Source organism: Saccopteryx leptura, chromosome 3, assembly GCF_036850995.1.
Source record: "Saccopteryx leptura isolate mSacLep1 chromosome 3, mSacLep1_pri_phased_curated, whole genome shotgun sequence".
NCBI classification, from domain to species: domain Eukaryota; kingdom Metazoa; phylum Chordata; class Mammalia; order Chiroptera; family Emballonuridae; genus Saccopteryx; species Saccopteryx leptura.
The window spans coordinates 355,632,926-355,659,465 of NC_089505.1; the positions used below are offsets into that span (position 1 = coordinate 355,632,926).

A 26,540-nucleotide genomic window follows, 5' to 3' on the forward strand; every position below is an offset into this window, starting at 1 on the left:
GTAAAGCTCAGTTTCTTTTATGACATGGGAGTGGTGGTAACACCTACCTCCAAGGTGTATAGCTCTGTGTGGGAATTAAAAGAATAAATTGTGTCAAATACTTAAGTATTTAGTTTAGTAACTCCGACAGCTTGTTAGACACACCAATGAAACCATTTTAGATATTAACGTGATAGTGATGGCCACCCTTGAATCTGTCCCTCCTGTGTCCTGCCTCTGCCCCACTTCTATTCACCTCTGTTTCTCAAGTTGGGTTTGTCCAGCTACTTAATGCCCAGTATGTACTCATTCCCCTCTCACTTGCTTTCTATATTGAAGTAAGGAAAATCCCTCATCACTCTGACTCACATGAATTCGAGCGGAAAGGACCCATCGACACCGCCATTATCCACTTGAGTGTGCGTGCATGTTCTGATGCTGTTTTCTCTTACTTTCTTAATCCCCTTTGGAAGATCCTAGCAGGCGTTCGCTATTTAGATTACCATGCTGGGCCCTTCAAACTATAGATTCTGAGTTGTCAAAAACATCCCTGTCATTTCCCAGGAAGGAAGCCGGGGAGTTCGATAACACTCTTTTCTAACTCATCTATCTATTTGGATCTGTGTCACCGTACTGTGGGAATTAGGATTAGCAATAACTGAACACGTCTCCTAGAGAACTAGTGTTGCTAATGGGATGGGTATGATGGCAAGACCAAAATAAGAAAGGATAAAGGAAGTGTTCATGCCTTCTAGAAAACGGACTTCTTCCAGCCCCACCCTCTTTGCTTCTCCCCTTACATCTCATGTGCCATTCACACTGAACTGTGTGTCTCTGGACCATCCTGGGCCCCTCTCTGCCTTCAGGCCATTTATGAATTAATTATACAAACAAAATTTATTGAGTCCTTACCACATGCTAAGCATGGTTATAGGCACTGGAAATGTACCTTGACCCAAAACAGACAAAGCCTCTAGCCCCATGGAGCTCTCATTCTGATTAAAGGGGTAGACATTAAAGGGGTATTATTTGATTGGGAATGTAGTGGAATACATGGTTTTCAGCATTGGAGAGTAGGGAGTAGAGAAGTGGCATTCTGATGTACCTTTTGCAGATGTTGTTCCTTCAAATGAGAACACTCTTCATGCTATGCTCGCCCCTTTCCCTAGAACACTCTGACTCTTCTTGGCTTCATGTTCAATATGACCTTCTTTGTGAACCCTTCCCCATCCCCTTAGGACTGTGTGTTTGCCCATCAAAGAGCTGTATTAAAATGTCATCTTTCTCTGTTTAATGCATTAGATTAGGAAACAGAACTGCAGGGACTGCTTTATCCTTCTTTGTATTTCTTGTGATTTCACATGTGCCTGGCCAACTGTAGATGGTGAATATTTGCTGAAAGGTATGAATAAACTCATTGATCCCTGGGTGAGTTGATCAATGTCGCTCTGCTTTCTCTGTGTGTAGTTGGCTTTCCAGTCATTAGTATTCCGTGTCTCAATTTCCAAGTAAATGTATTTCTTCAAACTGCTTGTGAAATAGGCACTAGGAAAAGTAATTTAATAAGTGTGTGACCTTGCATGAACTAGCTGCCACTTCGCCCCTACTTCTGGTTGCTGGATTACGTATGGAACAAACTTTGGGAGGTTTGCAACCTGCTGTTCCGTTTACCTATTTGATCAGTTTTGTTTATGCTTATGTCTCTTCCTTGTTTCCCTAGTCATCTTTCCCATGAATCACTTACAAAACATGAATTATTGTTTTGTAAGTTTTGGATACTTTTAAAAATAACATTAAGAAATGCACTGTGGCTTTTTGTTCGTAGTTCATCTTTTCAAGTATTGTATTTATTTTAGAATTAAAGTTTTTCTTTGTATATATTATTCTCACCAGAACCCTTGTTTAGGATATCTCTGACATTTGTGAAAAAAGGTCTTACAAAAGTAGGTTTACAGTTTTTTGTGTGGAAGATAACACGATAATTAATAAATAATAATGCAAGAATGAACTCTGTTTCCCACACTCACAACTGTAACCCTACTTTAGCCGCACCCTGTATGCGTTCCTTTGTTGTTTTCCTTTTGAGAAGGTAACAGCTGATAATATCTGTTGGTTGCTAACTACTGGACATCCTGACTGATCCATTTTATTTAATCATCATAACAACCTCTATGCTATCACTGTCTCCATTTTATGGATGAGAAAAATGTGGCTGGGAGGAGTTAAGTCTCATACGCAAGATCACTTCACTAAGTAAAAAAAAAAAAAAATCAGCTGGGATCTGAACTCAAGAGCCCAGAGTCAAAACTTATTGCTACTAGGCTATTAATAAATCTTTCCCTTTCATAGAGATTATATGAATAAAACCAGTGTTCGCTTCAAACTGTAGTTTATCTTAAAACATAATGTGGAGTTTGTAAATATCCGGGTATAAAACTTTCTATAAAAATGTGTTGCAAATACTCCAAGATTCTAAAGTAGACATTGGCCAAGGAGAGCGAAATAATTTTCCATCTATATACTATTCTGTAAATGCAATCAAAACCACAAAGCCTTTCTTTTCTGTAACTTAAGCTCTTCAAAGCACTTCCATTAGATTATTTTATCTGAACTTCCTTTGTAGAGAAATAATACAGTAAATAATAAGAAGAATGCAGTAAGTAATGATATAGAATAGAGAGGGTGTTAGTTACATTGTAGTCCCAGAAGGAGGAGCCTCCGGGACCCCAAGCCATTTAGTCACACTTGGGTGACGGTCCTGCAGCTTGGGAGGGACAGGAGACGCCTGGCCCGGGTGGCAGGTGTGTAGGCTGCAGCTCTTCGGTAGCCTCCCACCGGCTCGGGGGTGCTGGTCGTGTTGCCAGTATTTCCCCTCTGCTCTGCTTTTGCTTGTTTGTTTCGTGCTATTAATAGGACATTGTGAGAATTCGCGGTTTCTGTCTGGGGTTTTGCTGAACCATGCTGATCTCGGGGCACCCTGGCTTTCTGACCTGCGGTGGTGTTTCTCAGCCAGCTGTTTCCTAAGACGACTTGAGGTATCCAAACTAAAATCAATGCTACCTCTTACTAACATCTTTGTCACTCCAGTCACCTGCACTCAGAGGTACTTGAACAAATGCCAGGGAAGAGGGCAGAAGCTGACCCTTTCAAGTTTCCCCAAAGCAAGAAAAGTTATAGGTGAGCTGTGATGTGAATCCTCCGGTGCAGTGAGTGACAGCAGGTGTGAGCTTTGGAGTCACACAGCCCCGGTCTCCAGTCACAGCCTGGCAACTTGCTTGCTCTGTGGCCTCGAGCAGGTTACTGAACCTCTCTGATCTGCAGTCTTAAAAGGCTGGGACCCACATGGAAAAGCTGTTGGGAGGAGAAAATGAGTAGGGCCTGTACAATGCTCAGCACCATGCCTGACTCAGAGTAGGAGCCCAAGAGATGTTAGCTGCTGCTATTAGTGTAGTAAATAATAATATAAATGGAGACCTCGGATTCTTATATTATTTCAAAATTTAGCCTAGCATGGCAGTTAGGAGTCTAGGAGCCAGGCTTCCTGAGTGTGAATCCTGGCTCTGGTCCTTGGGGCATGTGGTTTCACCTCTCTGTGCCTCTATTTGCCCATCTAGCAAATGGAGGTTGGATGGTGTCAACTGCATAGACTTCTTGTGGGCATTCAGTGAACTCTTCTGCATGAGCACACAGGACAAGGCCGACCTCAGCATGGTTGCATCCTATTGGTCACACCCTGCTGCCAACTTGAGTAGGAGAGAAAGGGTGTGTGTTCCTGGATCAGGGCCCGGACTCTGTGATTTTGAGGAATTCAGCTGAGCACATCCAGGACACAATGCACTTTTCCTCAACAAGGTCTCATTAAACCTCCACTGTGGACTGAAGATGAAAAGAACAGTGCATGGCATCTCTCTGGGAGGGGCTGACAGTGTCCCACTTTATTTGGCATGGGCACCAATCCCCCATGCGCCCAACACATAAGCATGCCTCACATTCTCCCAGACTGCACACGTCTTACTTCTCAGTTGAAATTGTTGTTAGCAGGATCAATACCCGTGACTTACAAGAATGAAATTGAATCTGTGTATACTCTCATGCCAGAAGATATTTTGAGTGTGTGTCCCAAACTATATACAAAACTTGAATATCTTTCTGTAGTTAGCAAAATAGATCTCTTTAAGAAAATAGTTGAAACTTGGGATCATTCAGTATTAAACAGAATTAGCTATAAAAGAGAATACAAGTTGGATGTACAGTCTGGACTTTCCTTACTAAAACGAATAGTTGAAATGCACATTTTAAACCAACCTTGATTTCATCTTCAGATGTGGAGGAGACAACTCAGTTCTTCTTTAATCTCAGACTTACATTGGAGTCCAATCCTTTCTAGGTCTGGTTCGTGAAGACATTAGTTTACTTTTTTATCCTAAGGGCTTTTGGTTTTCTCAGCAGCAGGACTTTCTCTCTCCGGTCCCTAGTAGTCTGTTTATTCTGCCTAGGAATAGAGACCCGACTGAAGAATTGGTTTGTAGGCCATGCCGTCTCTGTTGCATTCCTGCCGCTTCCTTTATGTTCTCTCCTCTACCGACCGAAATGAAATATAAGGGAGAAACTGTATCCACAGGGGGAAAGCCCTTTTGTGTGTTTTATCTTATCAGAGGTTTCTCTACTGTGTGCCCCTGAGGTCTTTTTCCTGTTCCTTCCCGGTGCCTGGCACAGTAAATATTTGCTGAATGAGCGAAGGACTTCGCAGGCTGTGAGGGCTGTGGCTCCTGCGCTTGTACCAGCAAAGAGAGCCAGAGAGCTTGCTTTTAGTGACAAGCAGCGGCAGCCAGAGACTTGCCTTGTCTTGCCTCTGCAGAGTTTACAAAGCATCTTATACATTAGCGTGTTAGGTCGGCTGTACGACGCTCTGTACTGGTAGGTACAATTAATCCCACAGTGGAGACTGGGGGCATGAGCTAGAGAGAGGTGAATGATGTGCCCCTAAATCATGAAGCTGGAATAAAAGAAAAACAAAAGTCTCCAAGCATTTGACTCCATCATGTCCTATCTCTGGTAATAGACATGCTTTTTAGTCTGAGATCCGAGTTCTGAAAATTAATTCAAATTTTGTGTTCGTAATATGTTTTAATTATTTTGCAAGCTTTAATAAAGTTGCTCTCTAGTATATTACATACAGCCATCTCCACAGTTCCCCGGTGCTGTTCAGTTAATTAGTAGCGGCATGGAATCGTGCAATAAATGATTCCTGCCTTCTTGGTTTATTTGAAGAGTGTCCAAAGATTGCAAGGTCAGTGGGTTAAAAGTTGTTACCTGAACATATGTACCCTGATTTATTAATGTCACCCCTTTAAAATAAAATAAAAGGTTGGGGACCTGGGGGTGGGGTGGCAGAGGCTGCTGAGGAGGAGGCTGCGGGCTCTGAAGGCCAAGCGGAGGCACTTACGGCCCGCCGGCCGAGATGAGCTCCTGGCAGGAGGCGCTGTGCCGGGGCCACGCCCGAGGCTCGGCTGGAGGAGGACCCCCAGTGGCCCTGTCTCAGCCGCCACCCCATGCGACAGAAGAGCCCTGCTCTTGTACTTGCCTTAGGATAAGCAGCTGGACATCAGCCCAAGTCTCCTGGGTCAGGTGGGAGCCTCATTCTTGCTCTTCCTTTCATTTTAAATTCATTTTTAAAATTAAATTTGAAAAAAAAAGTTGTTACCTTTTGCAACCATTTATCTGCATGACGAGGTTGATTATGATAGTCTAACACAGGGGTAGTCAATCTTATTATACCTACCGCCCACTCTTGTATCTCTGTTAGTAGTAAAATTTTCTAACCACCCACCGGTTCCACAGTAATGGTGATTTGTAAAGTAGGGAAATAACATTACTTTATAAAATTTATAAAGCAGAGTTACAGCAAGTTAAAGCATATAATAATAATTACTTACCAAGTACTTTATGTCGGATTTTCGCTAAGTTTGGCAGAATAAATCTTTATAAAACAACGTACTATAATTAAATCTATCTTTTTATTTATACTTTGGTTGCTCCGCTACCGCCCACCGTGAAAGCTGGAACACCCACGAGTGGGCGGTAGGTACCAGGTTGACTACCACTGGTTTCACTAATGGTAAGTGTCTTGAGATTTTACCCTACTTGCTGGTGAGCAAGTCTGCCCGCCATCATTTCATGGGTGCTAGTGGAAGACATGAGACCCCTGGATTAGGGCCAAAGGACAGTATTACTTTCAGCAGGAGTAATAACTAGAGGATCATCATTTTTTGGAACCAGTTCCCCAAGCTGTGGTTGAGGAGCCTGAATATTTTGTAAGAGTCTTCAGGCAGACTCTCCCTGTGGCCCAGAATGAGACATTCTCTGTGTTATACCGTCCTGGACCACGAGCAGGTTCCAGGTCGGAGGCACTAATTCATCTCCCAACTCTGTTCACTATGCAAACCTCCTGGAAGTCTGTTGTCAGTGCTTCTGCCTACAAGATAGGGAGGGGTGCGAGGGTCCCATGGACCATGATCTCCCAACCACTAAAACAAACACACAGATTAAAGAACCATTATCTCTTCTCATGGGTATTTAGCTACAACGTTAGGGGGGGAAAATGAAGTGCTTTCATTCTATGTGCAGAGGAGTGTTAAAGCACTGAGTAAACTGGAAAGTCTAACTGGCTTTATTAAGTGACTCATGAATTGGCCGGCATCCCATCTAGCAACCAGAAGCATTGTACAAATGGAAGGGTTTTATGGGAAGAAGGGTGGGGCAATGGAGTTATTAGTGAAAGAAAAGGAAGGATTATTTGGGGGCAGGATGTCTTTTCTTTGGGGAATGAGAAGGGTTTTTATCACATAGGTTGCCTCTTCTTCTACAGGGGATGGAGAGGACCCATGTGAGAGATGACTGATGCTTGGCCAGAAAAGTCCATTCTGGTTGATTAAGATTAGGTTTCTGGGAGAAGTTGAAACTGCAGTTAGACCTGGTATTTAATCTAGATGTTGGGCCTATGGTTTTTCCACCCTGCAACAGGAGTTGGAGAGACAGTGGAGTAAGGCTGGTGATGGTGATGAAAGCAGCAAACCTAGGGCGGTACTGATGCTTATTGGGTACCAAGCTCTTTATATGAGTTGTCTTATTAGAGCCTCATTATAAACCAATGGGATGAACACTGTTATTCTTCCTGCAGCAAATAAGGAATTTGAGACGAGAGAGGTGAGTGACTTGCTTGAACTTCACGCAGCCAGGGTGCATGGGGGACATTGTAATTCCCGGTTGCTTGCTCCAGAGCCCGTGATCTGAGCTGATTTTCAGTCTGCAGCTTCTACTGTGCAAAGATCCCACAGCATCAACACAGGCGACAGCGATAATGCACACCACTAAGTAACGGTAAACCACATGCACCGTACCAGATCTTCAGATGGGCCTGGAAAGAGTGTGTCTCTCCTGCTCTTACCGAATGCTCAGGTCTGGCTCTGTAATCGCATTCCCCTCGCCGTGCCCTGATGATGCCAGCCTCCCCATCCTACACAAGATATGATGATAATATAGGGGCTTTGTTCACACACAGAGCAGGGAGCAGGTCAGCTGAGCTTGTCGGGAGTCATCAGCCCTCGATTGTCACTAAGGACTTCTAGCTCCCGCTGATTATTTAGAAATGACTTGATGTAAAGGTGAACATGTTGCTGCTTCAGCAGCAGGCTGGATTCATCGATGTAGGTTGACTTGTACTGGTTACTTCTGCCATGTTTTCCTAGTCCTGTGTCATTGCAAGGCTACGGACCAAGTCTCTGTAATATTGACTACAGAGACCATCTATCTCTGTAGTTACTTTTCAACTTGGCAGACTGGAAAAACCATTTAAGATTTCGGAAGTTGGAGAGGTGTGCTTCAGCATTATTCCCCCGGCTACTGACGGAGACATTCAACCTTTCTGGGTCTGTTTTTCATCTGAAAAAAAAATGCATAGTTCGTATCTCAGGACTAAGTGAGATAAATTTCAATGGAGTCTCATCTAATGCAAGACATGTTATGTTTCTAATATATAAGGGAAAATGCATGCAAAGTCCCTTTGTTACCCAAGTTGCATAAAAAGCAAAACACATGCCTTTATACGCTAGAATTATAGTCAGCATGATAAGACGCAGGGCATTTCTGTTTGTCTTCCAGATCAATTCTCTACCCTTTTCCAGACTGCCATGGGCCCCAGAAGGCTGATTTGTATGGACTGCCACAGGCTTCATTGCAATCGACCAGGTCAACGGGAGGCATACCAGCAAGTAGGTGGGAGGGAGGACCACAGGTCAGAGTACTTACTCTCTGCTCCTTCCCCGATGTTTAAGGCCAGAGCTGCCGGCAGGTGGCCCTTTCCTTACATGCATCTAGTTCAGGCTCTCAAAACTGCCCTCTCGCCTTAAGCCTGAAGTTGTTAATGGTCCCCCCTGTCTGCTAATCTGGGCCCAAGCCTGAAGTTGTTAATGGTCCCCCCTGTCTGCTAATCTGGGCCCAAGCCTGAAGTTGTTAATGGTCCCCCCTGTCTGCTAATCTGGGCGTTTCACTATCCGTTTTAGTTTCCCTTCACCCTGCCCACAGCTTCAGGAATTCTTTTATTATAAACTACATTTACTAGCCCATTTGCACATCCTTGCCATTTCCTGCTGGGACTCCCATTGACTGAGCCTCTGAGACCCATTTGGGGACTGAAATGAGCTGTGTAGAGCCAGTAGTATATAGTTGCTATTGTAAGATCACTCTGATTATATTGACTCATTGTCAGTTCTGATGATAAATATTCAAAGGGTCAGAATTATAATCATAGTCATTATTTACTGAGCACATAGGGTGGTGCTCTAGGCTACCACTCAAGAGTACTCAAGTATTCTTCACACATTATTTCTTCTACTTCTTCCTACACCTCTGAGAGGGAGAAATTTTCACCATCAATTTACAGGTGAGGAAAGGTGAGGTGGGCTAAGTAATATGCTTTGACTCTCCAGTTGCTGAAGAGGCATCCTGCCAAAAGCCGCTCGTAGAGCAGGCTCTTCACTTGCCCACACTTGGCGTTAAAAAGGCAACATTTCAATTCCTTGAGCCAACTTGTAGAAATCGAATATGATCTCTGGCAATCTTGGAATCCAATGACTAGTTTCCAAGTGTCATTATTCCATCTGGAAGAGATTAAGAGCCCAGAGTCTTTTCTATCGGAAAATAGCTCGTTTGTTTTTAAGTGCTGAAATTCTAGAGAGAGTAGATCAAGGGGATGAGACAGGGTGAGGCTTCCCCAAACATTCTACAACGAAGTGGGAAAAATAACACACACGGAGTAGAAGAGGGGGAGGAGCTTCAGAGAGAAGAGGCAGATCCTGAAGCAAAGCAGAAGCGGTTGGTCTTGTCTTAGCTCTACAAATGGAAGGGAGGGCTGGGAGTTTTCAAAGGGGGGGGTATTCTTTCATTTTTTTTTTTTAGGCTTTGTGTGGAGGCTCTCTGTATAGGTGGCTTTGTCTTTACACGCAGAGATGTTTCCAACAGGTGTAGTTGCTAGGTTATTTTTCTTGCTTTGTTTGCTAAATTAAAACACCCCAACTTAATTATAGTTTTCTCTTTATTTCACACAGAGCTGGGGAGTGTGAGCAAAGGCATTGTTCCACCAAATGAAAAAAAGCACCAAAGTGACATAAAACATTTAATAATTTCAGAGCCCTTAACAAAAGAGTCTTTGAGACAGAAAGGAAGTTAATCCAGATAACATTTTTCACTTTATTCAAGTAAAATTTATGGTTAAGCTTTGCTATAAAGTTAAATTTATAGAAGTGTAATACATATAAGGTACCCATATTATGTGTGATCAATAAATTTGCATAAACTGAACACACTTATGGAGTCAATACCCAAATAGTATTTTTTTTTAAATGGCCCTCTCCATAGTTTAGTATCCTAAGTAAAATTATCTTTTGCATCAACGCTAACATTCTCTGGAATATAAAAGATCTTTTTAAGAAACTGAACTTTGGCTTTTTTATGTTTCATCCATCCCTTGAATGTACCTCCTCACCCGGAGTCTTGGAATTGGTTCTTCTGGCTGGTTTGGGTTATTGCACAACCTGACAAGGATTAACAAGAGATGACAAGTCAACTCTCAGGAATGCGTGTGTGTGTGTGTGTGTGTAGCTGTGTGTATCTTTCACTCACTGCTACTTTGTGCCAGGTGATATGCTATAGTCTTTATACAGATTAGCTCTAATGAGTACAGTGCCAACGAGGTAAGCATTGTTATCCTCATTATGTACAAGAACAAATTTAGGATTAGAGAGCCCAACCACAGCTTGGGCATCACAGGTCAGAGAGTCAAACCCAGGACTGCTTCCATTGCCATTATCTCTCTGGAAATATTCTAAGAGGCAAGACAGGAAGAGATGGTCATCAACCAACTCACTCCCAGATTCCTCTTGTGTGGCACTGGGACTTGTTTTGTACTCTTATACTTCCTTCCTGCACTAGCACAGATAGGTTCCGAAAGACCGAAGTCTGTTCTTCCTACCACAGTTCACTTTAGCACCCTGTTCCCTCTGTCTGGTCCGTGCTAAGGGACTGCTGAGTGGTGGTTAGCATCTATGTGGACAGCAGTGGCTCTAGTTTTCTGAGTGTTCTTTTCTTTTTTCTTTTCCTTGCTTTAGAGAGAGAGAGAATGAGAAGAAAGGGAAGGAGCAGGAAGCATGAACTCATAGTCGTTGCTTCTTGCACATGTCTTGACTGGGTCTGAACCAGCAACCTCAGCATTCCAGGTCATGCTTTATCCACTGCACCGCCACAGGTCAGGTCCTGAGTGTTTCTTTACCCCAATTCACTTAGACTGAGGTTAGCAGGTTAGCACTGATCCTTTGGTACTGATGACTGTCTACTGGTTTCTAGCAGGTGGGTGAAATCAAAATGCATAAAAAGTAATTTCAAGCTTTGAAGAACCTTGTTTACCATGCTTCCCCTTGGTCTTCCCAAGTGGGAATGTTGACTTATTCTATGTATATTCAGTGACCAACTCAGGGTGGGGTCTTCATTAAGTGCTGATACAGTTGTTGAGCTGAAAGCACAGTTGGCATAACAAGAAGCAAAAAGGGGACTGATCTTCATCATACCCAAGGACTGTTATGGTCATCTTTGTTATCCTCATGGACATGCCTGGGCTCAGAGGTGACCCATTCTATCACCTACAGCAGCGGTAGTCAACCTTTTTAAACCTACTGCCCACTTTTGTATCTCTGTTAGTAGTAAAATTTTCTAACCGCCCACCGGTTCCACAGTAATGGTGATTTATAAAGTAGGAAAGTAACTTTACTTTATAAAATTTATAAAGCAGAGTTACAGCAAGTTAAAGCATATAATAATAATTACTTACCAAGTACTTTATGTTGGATTTTCGCTAAGTTTGGCAGAATAAATCTTTATAGAACAACTTACTATAGTTAAATCTTTTTATTTATACTTTGGTTTTTATTTATTCTTTGGTTGCTCCGCTACCACACACCATGGAAGCTGGAACACCCACTAGTGGGCGGTAGGGACCAGGTTGACTACCACTGACCTATAATATCTGAAGCCTTTCTGACCTAATGGCTGCCAGTCTCCCTCGCTTTTCTCCATCTACTTGGAGGTCCTTCCCATCCTCACTGCCACCCTCACCCCATCCTGCCCCTCCTCAACACTGAATGGCTTGTCCTGGTCTCTCCTTGTCTAGTGCATTTGTACTGGCTACTCCTTGATCCTGTATCCTCTCACTATCTCTCAAAGCCAATTCCCATTTCTTTTTAACCTGGAGCCTTGAAGCTCCCTCTGGTAGCCTTAGGTATTTCATTCTTTGTTTTCCTCTCATTCTGTATATACTCCTTGCTCTGTTTTTCTGTTTGTCTGCCTTGCACGTACATTTTTAGTGTTTGCTTCCCCTTAGGTAGTGGGTATGAAGTAGTATCTCATTGTGATTTTGATTTGATTTGCAGGTCTCTGCTCACTAATGATGCTTAGTATCTTTCTATTTGCTTTTTGGCCATTTGAAAAGCGTCTTTGGTCCTGTGAGATCACTTGCCCACTCTTACATTGGGTTGTCTTTTATTATTGAGCTTTAAGTGTTCTTTATATATTTTGAATGCAAACCCATTATCAGACATATGATTTGCTAATGTTTTTTCCTATTCTGTGAGTTGTCATTTCACGTTCTTGCTAGTATCTTTGAAGCATGAAAGTTTAAAAATGTTGATGTAGTGTTATTTTATTTTTTTCTTTTGTCGCTTATGCTGTTGGTGTCATATCTAAGAAGGCTTTGTCAAATCCAAGGTCATAAAGAGTTACACTTATGTTTTCTTAAAGAAGATTTATAGTTTTCTCTCTCACATTTAGGTCTTTAATATATTTTGAGTTATTTTTTTATATAAGTATGAGGTAAGGGTCCAACTTCGTTCTTTTGCGTGTGACTCTAATTGTCCCAGCACCATTTGTTGAAAAAGATTATTCTTTTTCCATTGAAAGGCCTTGGCACCCTTGTCAAAAATCAGTTGACCATAAATGTCTCAAGGCTGTGATTTTAAATCTGTTTTAAGAGAGGTAATCTTATGATTGTATAATGTGAAACCTTGGTTAAAAAAAAACGCAGACTGTTTCCCTTCCCCTCTCAGTCCATCTGCACTGACATGCAGGACAGAGCTTTAACCTGCCCTACTTGTCATTCTATGCAGTTTTGTATCACTTTTTTTACCTCTCTTAAATATATTCATATATATATGCTCATATATATATATATATATATATATATATATGTTCATAGTTTCTCTAGTTGGTATTTGTCATCAATTTTTCTTTATTACTTTGTTGTACCCCTCCTAAACTTTTTCCTTTGACCCCATTTCTTTTTATGTTTCTGGCAACAAATTCTTCTCTTTTCAAATAATTATGGAAGCACCCAAAATAAATAATAACTATTCCTTTAGAAAAAGAGTTTTCTGTTTTAGAACCCCGCTTTCCTTGACATGTGTTTGAAAAGGCTCCCAGAGATTTGACTTGTGTGGAATGCATTGTAACAGTGCTTGATGTCTCTCCTTCTTGTGGAATTTTACGGTCGTGAAACCATAGTTGAATGCAGCCTTTTAGGATGGCCGTGGACTTGGACTCCACACGCGGCTCCTGTCTAAAGCTGATTCAAGTCCTGAAAATGTTTAATGCAACAACACTCAAAACCATAGGGAATGTGAAAATTACAACTTAGGTTCTGGAATATCAGTCTCTTCAGATCATAAAACCCAAACTAAGAAGTTCTGGCTTCTCACAGATTTAAAATAGCAAGCGAAAAGGGAGTGTTTTATCCTTCAAAGACAAGTAACACTCTCTATGGCTGTTGCTTGTGGTACTCTTAGTTGCCAGTCAGCTGCTGAACAAATATTTATTAAGCACTTAATATATACCCCCTCCCTGGCCTGGGTTTTCTAAGAAATAAAAGCATTTATGACGTGATGTCTATCCTTCAGAAGTTTCTCGTTTAGCTGAAGGGGTATATATAGTGTATTAAAAATCGAGAGGTTATATAAACCATGCTGTTGACTTTTAAGTTCAAAAAAGGAGAGATCTGTGTGATTACTCTGTTTCTGTTGTTTAAATTTTTTAAAAAAAATTTTATTTAAGCCTGACCAGACACAATGGATAGAACATCAGCCTGGGATGCTGAAGACCCAGGTTCAAAATCCTGAGGTCGCTGGTTTGAGTGCGGGCTCATCTGGCTTGAGCATGGGATCACAGATATGAGTCCATGGTCACTGGCTTGAGCAAGGGGTCGCTGGCTCAGCTGGAAACCCCCAGTCAAGGCACATATGAAAAAACAATCAATGAACCACTAAGGTGCTGCAACTATGAATTGATGCTTCTCATCTTTCTCTACCTTCCTGTCTGTCTGTTCCTCCCTCCCTCCCTCCCCCCCTCTCCAAAAACAAATTTTATTTAGAAAGTTAAATTGAATGGGGTGACACTGATCAATAAGAGTGCCTCGGTTTCAGGGGAACATGTCTATAGTATTTCAACTGTTATGTTGTTTGCCCATCACCCAAAGTCAAACCATTTTCTGCCACCATATATTTGTCCCTCTTTAGTTGGGATACTTTTAAAGGGGTGGAGGTATTACTTAAGATAGCCTTTTAAAACAGAGACCCACTCTCTCACTTAGCACCTTTGTATGAATGGGACCCAGCCTCCCTTTTCCCATCCAAGTACTAACCAGGCCTGACCCCGATTAGCTTCCGAGATCAGATGAGATCGGGCGCGTTCAGGGTGGTATGGCGTAGAGCCCAGCCTCCCTTTTCCCATCCAAGTACTAACCAGGCCCGACCCCGATTAGCTTCCGCAATCAGACGAGATCGGGCGCGTTCAGGGTGGTATGGCCGGAGAGCCCTGGCTCCCTTTTCCCATCCAAGTACTAACCAGGCCCGACCCTGCTTAGCTTCCGCGATCAGACGAGATCGGGCGCGTTCAGGGTGGTGTGGCCGGAGAGCCCTGGCTCCCTTTTGACGTTTCCTGCAGGCTGGTGCGGTCTCTGACGTCCACACAGGACTGCTCTTGAGGAGTTGGGGCTGGATATTGGCCCCTGTTTTGCCCTGAATCCAGGTTCCCTGGGGCAGTGAACCACCTGGATCACTTGTACAATGAGCCCCCGTCTTTTTTAGTACAGTTTGGATTTCTCCAGGAAAAGGAATGGGGAAGGTGTGAGGGAACAGCCTGAGAAAGGGATAAAGATGAAAATGAGTATGTTCAATTCAGTGTATAATACAGAGACAAGTGAACGAAGGTCCAAGATATTTGTTGACAAAGAGTGTGAAATGCTGTTTCCCCTCCCTTACCCTTACTTTTTCCAGTATGAAATATTTTCAGTCATAAATACTATCTGCCCAGCTTTCTGTCTACTAGCTCCCCAGCTAATTATTATGAAAATTATGTCAATTATAACATCTGTTCTATAGATGATAGTGTAGTACGCATAAATACCAATACTCATGTAAGCCTTTCTCTCTAATTAATACTTTCCCACTAATTACATAAGTCAGTGTTATAGAGTCCAAGTGTATGTTGGAAGCATACATCTAAATACATAATTTGTACATTGGGAGCTATTTTATTATATTGGGAATTAACATGAGTATTTTGTGACGAACACGTCATCTGGTTAAACATAAACTTAACCTTAATATTACTTTTTTATTCTAACATTTTTCCCCCGGTTATAAACCTTACACATTCTCTCTGAGGAATAATTTGAATAATGGAGAATTCTATTAACAGAGAAGAAAAATCATTCATAAATGAACCCCAGGGGAAAGTAGCACTATTAATATTTGGATGAATGAATTCTTAATTATTAGTAGTTATTATGTATATAGAATTTTTTTGTTTTGTATCAAAAAATAATTCATCATTATATGAACACAAGACTTTTTAAAAAGTTTTCTCTCTGTAATCTAAAATACATTTTGGCCTAATAGTGCCGGGGTCCTTTTGGCTCCCTCCTAGCTTGTGCCCTTGTAGTCCATTCAAATATGTTCCCACGTTATATAGGGCCTTTTCAGCTCTTTTGAAATTTTTTTCAATGTACAAGGAGATCACTATCGGCTTATTTCTATTCCTGTACTGGCCCCTAAATGTAGCAGTTCCTTCTATTGTAATGCTGCCTTCCCCTGGGTTAGAGGCTGGGAACTCTGACTCACATACATCCAGGAAGGGGTTGAAATCAGCTCACATGCATGACCACGTCTGGTGAACACTTGCAGGAGGTGAGTACTTTCAGTGCCTAACACCTCACAAGGCTTCTGGCTTTATGTCATGATTATAGGTCAGCACAGGACAATTTTGACTGAACATGAATTTGTTCCATAAAATCCAAGAGCTTCAGAGCATTGTACACAGTACTGATTGATGACTAATTCAAATGGAACTGTTATCCTTATCTATAGAAATATGCACACAATCTTAGTTTATTTTTGCCACAGAGAAAGGTGTTAGACTTTATTGAAAGATGGCTCCATCTGGAAAACTTCAATCATCATCATCACCAGTGGTGGCTGAGGGTAATTCAGTGTTTCTGGTGTACTGATACCGTAATGGAAGCATTTCATGCATTGTTACACTTAAGCTATGCAACAGCTCCTCAGGGAGACACATTATAATCCCCATCTTACACTTGGGGAAGCAGAGTCACGTAGCTAACAAGTGTGCAGAGTGAGGATTTGAAGATGTGTTTGTCTTTTAGAGCTCATGCTTTTAAAACTACCCCATACTTTTAAGTAAATACATGAGTAAGAGACAACATAAAACTGTGAATCAGCTATACCTCTTGGAATCGCCTTCAGCTGACTAATTAAAATAAAGCCTATATGGTAGCTAGTCTCCAAAGACAGCCCCAAATATTGTCACCTCTTTCTCTATGTGCATATTGTTCTCTCTATGAAGAGTTGGTACATGTGTCCCCTCCCCTTGAGTCTGACGTCTGTCTGATGGCTTTCACAAATATAGTTCAGGGCAGTTGACATCTATGTCTTTTGAGCTAGGCATTAAGGAGGCCTGGCATGGTTGACTGATTTTTGACAAAAGTGCCAAGGTAATTCAGTAGGGGGACGAATAGTCATTTCAACAAATGATGCTGGAACGACTGGATAGCTGCATATGAAGGAATGGGATTGGACTCTTACCTCATCCCTTGTAGAAAAGTGAACTCAAAATGGACCATAGAATTAAATGCAAGAACTAAAAATATAAAACAGATTAAAACCTAGGAGTAAATCGACAGGGGCTTGAGTTAAGTAATGGTTTCCAAAATGTGACACCAAAAGTCCACGTGACGAAAGGGAGAGATGGGTAGATTAGATTACAGCAAAATAGAAAACATTTGAGCTACAAGCAATATGACCGAGAAAGTGAATAATGACCCATAAAATGGGAGGAAATAGTTGCAAATCATATGTCTGATAAAGGCCTTGCATCTAGAGTATGTGAGGAACGCTTAAAGTTCAGTAATAAAAATATAAGTAGTCTAAGTGGGCCAAGGACCCAAGTAGACAGTTCTCCAAAGAAGATACACAAATGGACAAATAAGCATATGAGAACATGCTCAATATCATTCACTACTAAGGAAATGCAAATATTGATGAGGATGTGGAGAAATTAGAACCCTAATACTTCACCGGTGTAAATGTAAAATGGTGCTGCCTCTTTGGGAAATAGTTTGGTAGTCTCTCAAAAGACTAAGCAGTGTGACCATGTGACCCAGCAATTCCACTTTGAGGTGGATATGTAAGAAAAATGAAAATGTATGTCCAAACAAAAATTTGTATATGATTGTTCAAAGCAGTGTTATTCACAATAACCAAAAATGGAAACAACACAAATATTCATCGGCTGATGAATGGAGAAACAAAATGTGGACTATCCCACTGTTATATACCAAATGCAGTTGAACTAACTGTGCGTGTTAAATGAGTCAGTTGCATGGTAAAAGATTATATGACTCAATAGAACTACTGTATAATGTCCTGGCTGTATCTGCTTCCTGCCCTTTCAGCTCTGCATCTTAATGTTCAGCCTCACTGGAGAGAGAGGCAACATTGCTCAGGAGCCCCCAAGGGCCAGACATCCTGTTCTGCATGTACTAGCATGAGTGACCTCCAGCAAGAGTGATAGAGGAACTGCCCAGTTGAGCCCCAGGCAACCCACAGAATCTCAAAATACAATTAAATGGTAGCCGTGTAAAGCCACCAAGTTTGGGGATAGTTTGTTACATAGCAAAAACATAATTGGCCCGAGGACTAAGTCAGATTCTTGTTTCCATACAGTGACCGCATATGAATTCTCAAATCAGATCCCATGATAGGCTTTGTCTTAGAGAGAGGAACCTGGATGGGGACGCGACTTGAATTTAAGGGGAAATGAAAGAAGGAAGAGCTAAGGGTGGTGGTCCCTGCTTTCAAGTGGCCACTGAGCCAAGCAGACCTGCCAACTGGTCTCTTCTTGGAAGCAGCAGCTGCCCCAGCCACTCAGCAGTTGCTCCAGAGGGCTGGCGGGTCATGCTTCTGCTTATAAGAAGTGACACCAGTAAACCGCCATCCTCTTGTCCTCTCAGCATCCTGAAAGGAAAATCGCTGAGCTGGAAGGGACAGAGCAGTTAGAAACAGAGACAAAGGCCAGGCGTCTTTGTCTGCATCTTCGATGGAGGGAATCACCAAGGCAGAGACTTGATTCACCCCATCTCCCGATGAGGCCACCCTAATGGGGTCACTTTTAAACATACTCTTGGATAATGATGCACAGCAAAGAACGCATAGACATGAGTTGCGTTTGTTCATTCAGCAAATACTTTTTGAGGATCTATTGTACTAGAAACAACCATGAACCACGTAGACAGGGACTCGTGTCTCAAAAAGCTGACAGGTGCGTGAGGAGGTGATTCCCCCAGGGCCCTGAAAAGGGACTTGGCCGGGAACTTAGAGAGCCCTTGGAAGTGCACATCATCCATATTTGTGAGATTGGAGACAACTTCTTAGGGGAAATAATGTACGGGACTGGAAACCTCACGCTAACTGTACTCTCTGTTTCACTCTGGAATACCTTATTTGGGGGTCAGAGGAAATGGCGAAAGGGAGCTATTCCTATGTGAGTGTGCTCACAGTTCTTCAGTTCTCCTTTCTAGAGCCCCCTCACCTATGTAGGCTCCCAGGGCTCGCTCCACGTGACTTGAATCCATGCTGTTTATTTCCAGGACCCTCCAGTATTTGTTCATTTTTCCTTCAGTATTTCCCAAGCTGTGTGACATGTGTATTTTTGTAGGGCTTCACCTCTTTTTATGCCATTTCCCACTGGTATGAATAGAATCTCTTTCTGTAAAAGAGGTCAACCCCAAACTTAGTCGTTCAGGACACCCATGATGTGGTATTTCTCCACATTCTGTGGGTTGCGTGGTGTATCTATCGCTTACTGGGTTCATCTGGGGCTCATTCATGTGGTTGCTGGAGGGTCAGCAGGCAGGAAGGTCCAGGAGAGCCTCATTTGCATGTCCGAGACCTGGGGCTGGCTATTGCCTGAGCACCTTGGTTCTCTTGTGGCCTCTTCACCTCCAGCAGGTGGGACGAGCCTCTTCCTGGCGGTGGCATCATAGCTTCACAACAGGGTGCAGGTGGGAGTGGCAAGGCCTCTGAAGGCCCCGCCCGGGGAAGCCTCACTTGTCACTCTGCTGCATAGAGTTGGTCGGCGCAGTTCACAAAGCCAGCCCAGGTTCAAGAGAAGCGGAAGTAGACTCAATCTCTTGCTGCGAGAAGCAGTGGAGTCAGGTTGGAAAGAAGCATGGGAGGGGCTGGTGTGGCCCTTTTTGCACACAGCTGCCTGTAGAATGTCTTCACGATCTGTCACTCATGACACTGTTGATGTAAACATAGCATCATCAAAGAGGGCCTGGTCATTATTATATTAAATATAATTCTATTGTTCACACCAACTCAACTGTGACTAAGCCTGGGAAAGCAGCCTCATAGCTACTTCTAAGGATGGATTAAAGTACAGAAAACAATTGACTTGGGAAATGTCTAAAGACTTTTTTTTTTCTTCTTTTCCAAGTCAGAGGAGGGGAGATAGAGAGACGGATTCACGCATGCACCCCGACGAGGATCCACCCTGCGACTTTCATCTGGGGCCGAAGCTCACAACTTAACTATCTTTAGCACTTGAGGTGAAGGTTTCATGGAGCCATCCTCAGTGTCCAGGGCTAATGCGCTCCAACCAACTGAGCCATGGGTGCAGGAGGAGAAGAGTGAGAGAGAAAAGGGGGAGGGGGAAGAGTGGAGAAACAGATGGTTGCTTCTCCTGTGTGCCCTGACCAGGAATCAAATCCAGGAAATCCACATGCCAGGTCAACACTCTATCACTGAGCCAACCAGCCAGGGCCTGAAGAGGATTTTTAAATGCTTTCTGTTAAATGCCAAATAAGAAGGTTTTTAATAAGTCCTATTATATGCTAATAGCTTTTTTAAGGATGCTTAATATAAAAACATACATTGATATACTTAGAACTTTTTTCTCAAATATTTTTATGGTAATTTTTTTATGGCAACCCAGGGAAGGAAGTAGACTAGGTATTATCTTCCTCGTTTAATGTGAGTTTTGAGCCACTGAAGCAGTGAGAGATGATGTTGATTAATTTGGGGCAAAGCTGTTTGGGTGGGGGCCCTGGCCGGTTGGCTCAGTGGTAGAGCGTCGGCCTGGCGTGCAGAAGTCCTGGGTTCGATTCCCGGCCAGGGCACACAGGAGAAGCGCTCATCTGCTTCTCCACCCCTCCCCCTCTCCTTCCTCTCTGTCTCTCTCTTCCCCTCCCGCAGCCGAGGCTCCACTGGAGCAAAGATGGTCCGGGCGCTGGGGATGGCTCCTCGGCCTCTGCCCCAGGCGCTAGAGTGGCTCTGGTCGCAACAGAGCGACGCCCCGGAGGGGCAGAGCATCGCCCCCTGGTGGGTGGGCTGGGTGGATCCCGGTCGGGCGCATGTGGGAGTCTGTCTGACTGTCTCTCCCGGTTTCCGGCTTCAGAAAAATACAGAAAAAAAAAAATGAAAGCTGTGGGAAGGAAACCAGTACAATAATGTCCCTATAGGTGAGGGTCATGGTCACTAGCATTTAATACTATTAGTGTCGACCATAATGGGGACCTACAAAATTCCAGTCTTATATGGATGCAAGGGAACAGCAGGCTTATGGCCCCCGTGGGAGCTGATTTTGGAGGTGTGGTGAGGACAGAAGCTGGAGAACTTGAAGAACACTTGGACAGGTCGGTGAGGAACAAGCTCCAGTGATGGGGGTCGTAAGGGAGTGAATTACATACTTGTCTTGTTTTGTTTGGGTTGATTAGACTCAATGGCTTAAACAATAAATACTTATTTTTTTTGTAGTCTGGAGGTTGGGAAGTGAGAGATCAAGGTGCCAGCACATCTGGTGTCTGGTGAGAAGACTCTCCTTGGTTCTTAGACAGTGGTCATCTCATATCCTCACAGAGAGAGAAAGGAGAGGCCAGCTCTACTGTGGCTCTTCTTGTGAGGGTGGTACTCTCATCCCTGGAGTCCCGCCTCCATGACATAATCACCTCCCAAAGGCCCCATCTCCAAAGATCATCACACTGGGTGTTAGTGTTTCAATATATGAAATTTGGGAAGACACAAATCCTCAGTCTATAGCAGTAGTAGAATGACAATTTGGCAAATGGATGAATGTTTTGGGGAAAGAAATGCTCATCTTTTTAGAGAGGTAGGTTGGTGGTTGGTCCTTAAATTATAACCCCTTTCCAGGATGGCAAAACTGAATTCAGTCTTCTAATGCTAGAATGTTGGATTGCATTTTCAGTTTTTTGTTTTTTTTTAATTACTAGGGGGAAAATGCATCTCGTTTTCTTCTGAAGCAAATCCTTCTCTTAGAAATGACATCTGTGGCAGCATGTGATAGCCACATCTGTCTGTCAGACAACTTGCTGTACTGTTTCACAGAAGCCTATGACATAGGATTTCTTTTATTTTTATTTATTTATTCATTTTAGAGGAGGGGGAAGGAGCAGGAAGCATCAACTCCCATATGTGCCTTGACCAGGCAGCCCAGGGTTTCGAACTGGCAACCTCAGAGTTCCAGGTCAACGCTTGATCCACTGTGCCACCACAGGTCAGGCTATGACATAGGATTTCAAATGAGCTCTTTTCCTTTTGTGTAGGTTTATTTTTTTTCCTTTTCTCCCTCCCAGGCTGATGAGCCCTGAAAACACACTCCTGCAGCCCCGGGAAGAAGAGGGAGTCAAGTATGAGCGCACCTTCATGGCCTCTGAATTCCTGGATTGGCTGGTTCAGGAAGGTGAGGCTACCACGAGGAAAGAGGCAGAGCAGCTCTGCCACCGGCTTATGGAGTACGGAATCATTCAGCATGGTGAGTGTGCGGGTCAGCTCTTGCCGCAGTAACAAGCAAACCCGAAATCTTGTGGATTAGCACAGCGAGCATTTACTTCTCACTCAGAGGTCTATAAATCAGCTGTACCTCTGCTTGGGCTCAGCTTAGCTTGTCCCCAACCTAGGGGTCAAGTTCAGAGACATGTTCCATGCCTTCTCATTTTGGGACCCAGGCTAAAAGGAGCTTTCACCCTGTGGGATATTTTGTTTTCACAAATGAAGGCAGGAAGTAAAGAAGGCAGGCAGATTCTGGTAGTGTCTGCAAAAACTTGTGTTCAGTGTGATTGAACATTACTAACTCCCGAATCCACCTGGCTACAGGAAGTCACCTGGTCAAGTCTGAAGGGGAAGTAATGCCTCTCACAACATTGGCTGCAAGGCGAGAAGGAAAATTTGCTGAATCGGAGAGGGGAATTTAAGAGACTGGGTGGAAAAGATGAAGAGATTAAGAACTACAAATTGGTAGCTGCAAAATAGTCACAAGGAGGTAAAGTACAGCATAGGGAATATAGTCAATAATATTGTAATAACTGTGTGTGGTGCCAGGTGGGCACCAGAAGAATCAGGGGGAACACTTTGTAAAGTATATGATTGTCCAGCCACTATGCTGTCCACCTGAAAGTAATATAAAATAATAGGGATGTAAACTTTAATTAAAAAATATATTTTAAATTTAAAAAAAAAGAAAAAAAGTTTGCTGCTGAAGCATGTGTGGTACAAGATTCCACAGTGAAGAAGTAATGCAAATGGCCTTCATAAAGCTTTCACTTGCCTTTTTGGGCTGGGTCCTAATGATGCAATAGAACCTGTTGGTTAAGAACTCTATTAGTTATCTATTGCTACATAAGAAATGACTCCAAAACTTAATGGTATAAAACAGTAGTAAATGTTTATTATCTCACAGTTTCTGAGGGTCGGGAATTTAGGAGAGACTTCGCAGGGAGATTCTGGCTCAAGGTCTTGGCGAGGCTGCAGTCAAGATGTCAGCAGGCTCTCCCGTCATCTGCAGGCTGGACAGGCTGGAGGCTTTGCTTCCGCAGTGGAAGCCTAACAAGTTGGTGCTGGTTGCTGGCAGGAAACTTTCGTCCACTGTTATACAGACTTCTTCATGAGGCTGCTTGAGAATTCTCCTGGCTTTTTCTAGAGGGAGTTGTCCAAGAGAGTGCAAGACAGAAGTCACAGGGTCTTCTAGCTGAGCTTTGGAGGTCACAGCTGTCATATCCTTAGTACACTGTTGGTGACTAGGTCGGCCTTATTCAGGGTGAGCACCGGAGGCAAGGATCCCTGGGACCATCTTGTCGGCTGCTGTCTGGAACCCAGTTCCACCAGTTATCAGCTACCTGCCTTCTCTCATCTGTGAAATGGGAATACCTGCATAGGATGGTTGTAGGAGTATATGGAGTTAGATATGAAGTACTTGATTCGGTGCTCTCTTCTTAATAAGTGCTCAACAATTTATTCATATAGCTGCAGGGTGTAGGCTTAGAACAGAGAGAAAAGGTCTGGGAACCAGATAGGCATTTCACACCAGGTCAAGATGAAAGGTAATATTTGAATTATTCTTGCTGTGAACTCCCTACCCTCATGTCTATGTAGGCCTAGGATTTCTATTCCCAAGGCTAGGACGATAACAGTGGGATTATAGGGCCAGATGACAGAAACTTCTGAAATTACTTGGAGCCGTGTTTTACAAACAGCAGATTGCCACCCTTGCTTTAATAAACTTAGAGAACCATTCCCAGCATTAAAAATTTGTTAAAAATAAACTAGGCTAGACTGTTACTACTCTAGGTATGATTCATGGACCCAGATTGTCACTGGGAACATGACAGAAATGCAGACTTTTTGATCCCACCCAAGTCTTGCTGATTCTGGCATATATTTTAGCATGACCTCCAAGTGATTGGAACACCCATGAAAAGTTTGAGCTTCCCTGGACTGGATTTAACTGGAGCAGATTTTATGTAGCAAAGTTAAGTATTGTTTTTGCAAAACTTTGACTCTGTAAACATGGGCATGTTCATGTGTGTGTTGATTTGCAACATAAAAACTGTGTTGACGTCAAGTACATTGAAAGCCACTGCTCTAGAGGCATTGGTTAGAGAGGTGCTCAAGGCACTGAGTGTATTCTGGGGTGTTTTCTCCTACTGGATATTGCTATAGTCAAACTCACAGTTGCTATTAATGGACTAATATGTCTACTGCTGGGCTAAGTTCACTGAGGGTAGGAGGTGGATAGGAAAGTATAGTGCCAGGGTGGTCCCTGGCCTTAAACAGCTTGCTGTCTTGTTGGGAATGATAAGATGGATAAAGAAGCAATTAGCGAATAGTAGAAGGTATACTGTATATTTTATTCATTCATTCAGTCTTCATTCATCCATCCAATACTATGTGCCAGGCATTGTTCTAATGATTTTTACACATATTAACCTATTTAAGCCTCTTAAATTCTTTGAGGCAGATATTTTTTCTGTTGTTGTTCATTTGTGTGTGTGTGTGTGTGTGTGTGTGTGTGTGTGTGTGTGTGGTAACCATACATGAGACCAATCCTCTTAAGTTTTTAACTGTATAACACCGTACTATTAACTAAATGGCAGGGACTCTTAGTATCGCCGTTTTACAGAAAAGGAAACAAAGACACCAATAGCTTAAATGATTTGTCTGAGGCCACTCAGGTAGGAATGTCCAAGTGGACTTTAATGCTGATAACTGTGCGCTCAGAGTTGGTTGGGTGACAGGGGCTTTCCACAATTAGAAATGGTGTGTTTGAACTAGAGTTAATTTTGTCATCTTGGCTCCAGAAGGAAAACTTGGTGGCATCCAATTCTAGGGGAAAACCGACCTCTTGTACCACAACTTACTGACTGATCCTATCCATCTAGACTTCAGAGGAGAGAGATGATGCCACAAATTTTTCCAAATGATTTTCAAAGAATGAGCAATTATACTTCAATTACAGTACAGTTTTGTAATGCTATAAACATAAATGCCATACATAGAATGGCAGCGGAAAGGATAAAAATCACAGTGGAAAAGAGAAAATCGGGTATTATTGATAGAAAATCTTAAGCACACAAGTTCATTTTCGTGGTTCTAGGAAGAGTGAATATTCTGTCTATGTACAAGGCCGAGTCTCTGAGGGAGTTCCAGTTTCCTGGCACAGCAATTTATTGCTGGATCCCAGGTTCTCGCTGTTAGTTATAAAAATGCGGCCACCACTTATGTGAATGTCGGAGCTAAAAATGAAAACCATGTAGTGTCTTAAGTGAAGCTCTGCATTGTCCAGTTAATAATTAATTTTGGCCCTGGCTGATGGATAGAGCATCGGGCTCGCGTACGAACATTCCAGGTTTGATTCCCATTCAGGGCACACATGAGAAGTGACCGTCTGCTTCTCTCCCCCTTCCTCTCCCCCTACTCTTCCTCTTCCCCTCCCTCAGCCGGTGGCTGGATTGGATTGAGCATCAGCCTAGGTGCTGAGGATAGTTCGGATGATTTGAGCATCAGCCCCACATGGGGGTTGCAGGGTAGATCCTGGTTGGGGCACATGTGGGAGTCTGTCTTGCTATCTCCCCTCCTCTCACTTAAAAAAAAAGAATTAATTTCAAAGGTAAAACATTAAAGAAAGTCATCCTGGCCCTGGCCGGTTGGCTCAGCGGTAGAGCGTCGGCCTGGCGTGTGGGGGACCCGGGTTCGATTCCCGGCCAGGGCACATAGGAGAAGCGCCCATTTGCTTCTCCACCCCCACCGCCCCTCCTTCCTCTCTGTCTCTCTCTTCCCCTCCCGCAGCCAAGGCTCCATTGGAGCAAAGATGGCCCGGGCGCTGGGGATGGCTCCTTGGCCTCTGCCCCAGGTGCTAGAGTGGCTCTGGTCGCGGCAGAGCGACGCCCCGGAGGGGCAGAGTATCGCCCCCTGGTGGGCAGAGCGTCGCCCCTGGTGGGCGTGCCGGGTGGATCCTGGTCGGGCGCATGCGGGAGTCTGTCTGACTGTCTCTCCCCGTTTCCAGCTTCAGAAAGAAAGAAAAGAAAAAAAAAAAAAAAAGAAAAGAAAGTCATCCTTTAGGCTTTAAGTAGAAGATTTCTGGATAAAAGTGGTTCCCTAGATTGAAACTGGTAGGTGTAAAAATCAGGCCCACTTATAAAATCCTAACTATTTATTTATGAATAGTGAATGATGCTCTATAATTAAGATAGAACTAGTTAGACGAGTAATTAACTTGCATGCATATGTATGTATGTATATACACATTTATGCAAATATATATGTTGGCTATGTATGTCCACACTTCTCTAGCTGTTTTATTCATTGAGGTTTACCTTGCACCAGGCACTGAACTAGATTTTAATATATTGTGTATTTAATATGTATATGCTTCACATGTATGATATATATAATCTTATTAAAGCCTCACAGCAATTCTATGACAATGATATAATAATTAGAATTTTACAGTGAATATGTCTGAAGTTTAAAAGCCTGTAAGATATTTCCCAAGATTACATTGCCTGCCAGTCGTTGTGCCTTAGAAAGAAGCTTCCTTTGGCCCAGGATGTATGTAGTCAGGCGCGGCTGCCTGACACAGCGGGATGAACACGG

The 26,540-nt window shown here is 43.1% G+C and overlaps 1 protein-coding gene across 2 annotated transcripts in view; it reads left to right on the plus strand.

The window, feature by feature from the left end:
* The window catches only part of DEPTOR (DEP domain containing MTOR interacting protein), a 137,843-nt gene that overhangs the window by 43,500 nt on the left and 67,803 nt on the right, over positions 1 to 26,540 (plus strand). The window contains exon 4 of one of the 2 annotated variants that reach the window (XM_066379411.1): positions 21,746 to 21,852. In XM_066379411.1, the coding sequence (XP_066235508.1) occupies positions 21,746 to 21,852 (107 nt within the window). Of the gene's footprint in view, positions 1 to 21,745; positions 21,925 to 26,540 lie in introns of both variants that reach the window. The other variant, XM_066379408.1, reaches the window with a different exon arrangement.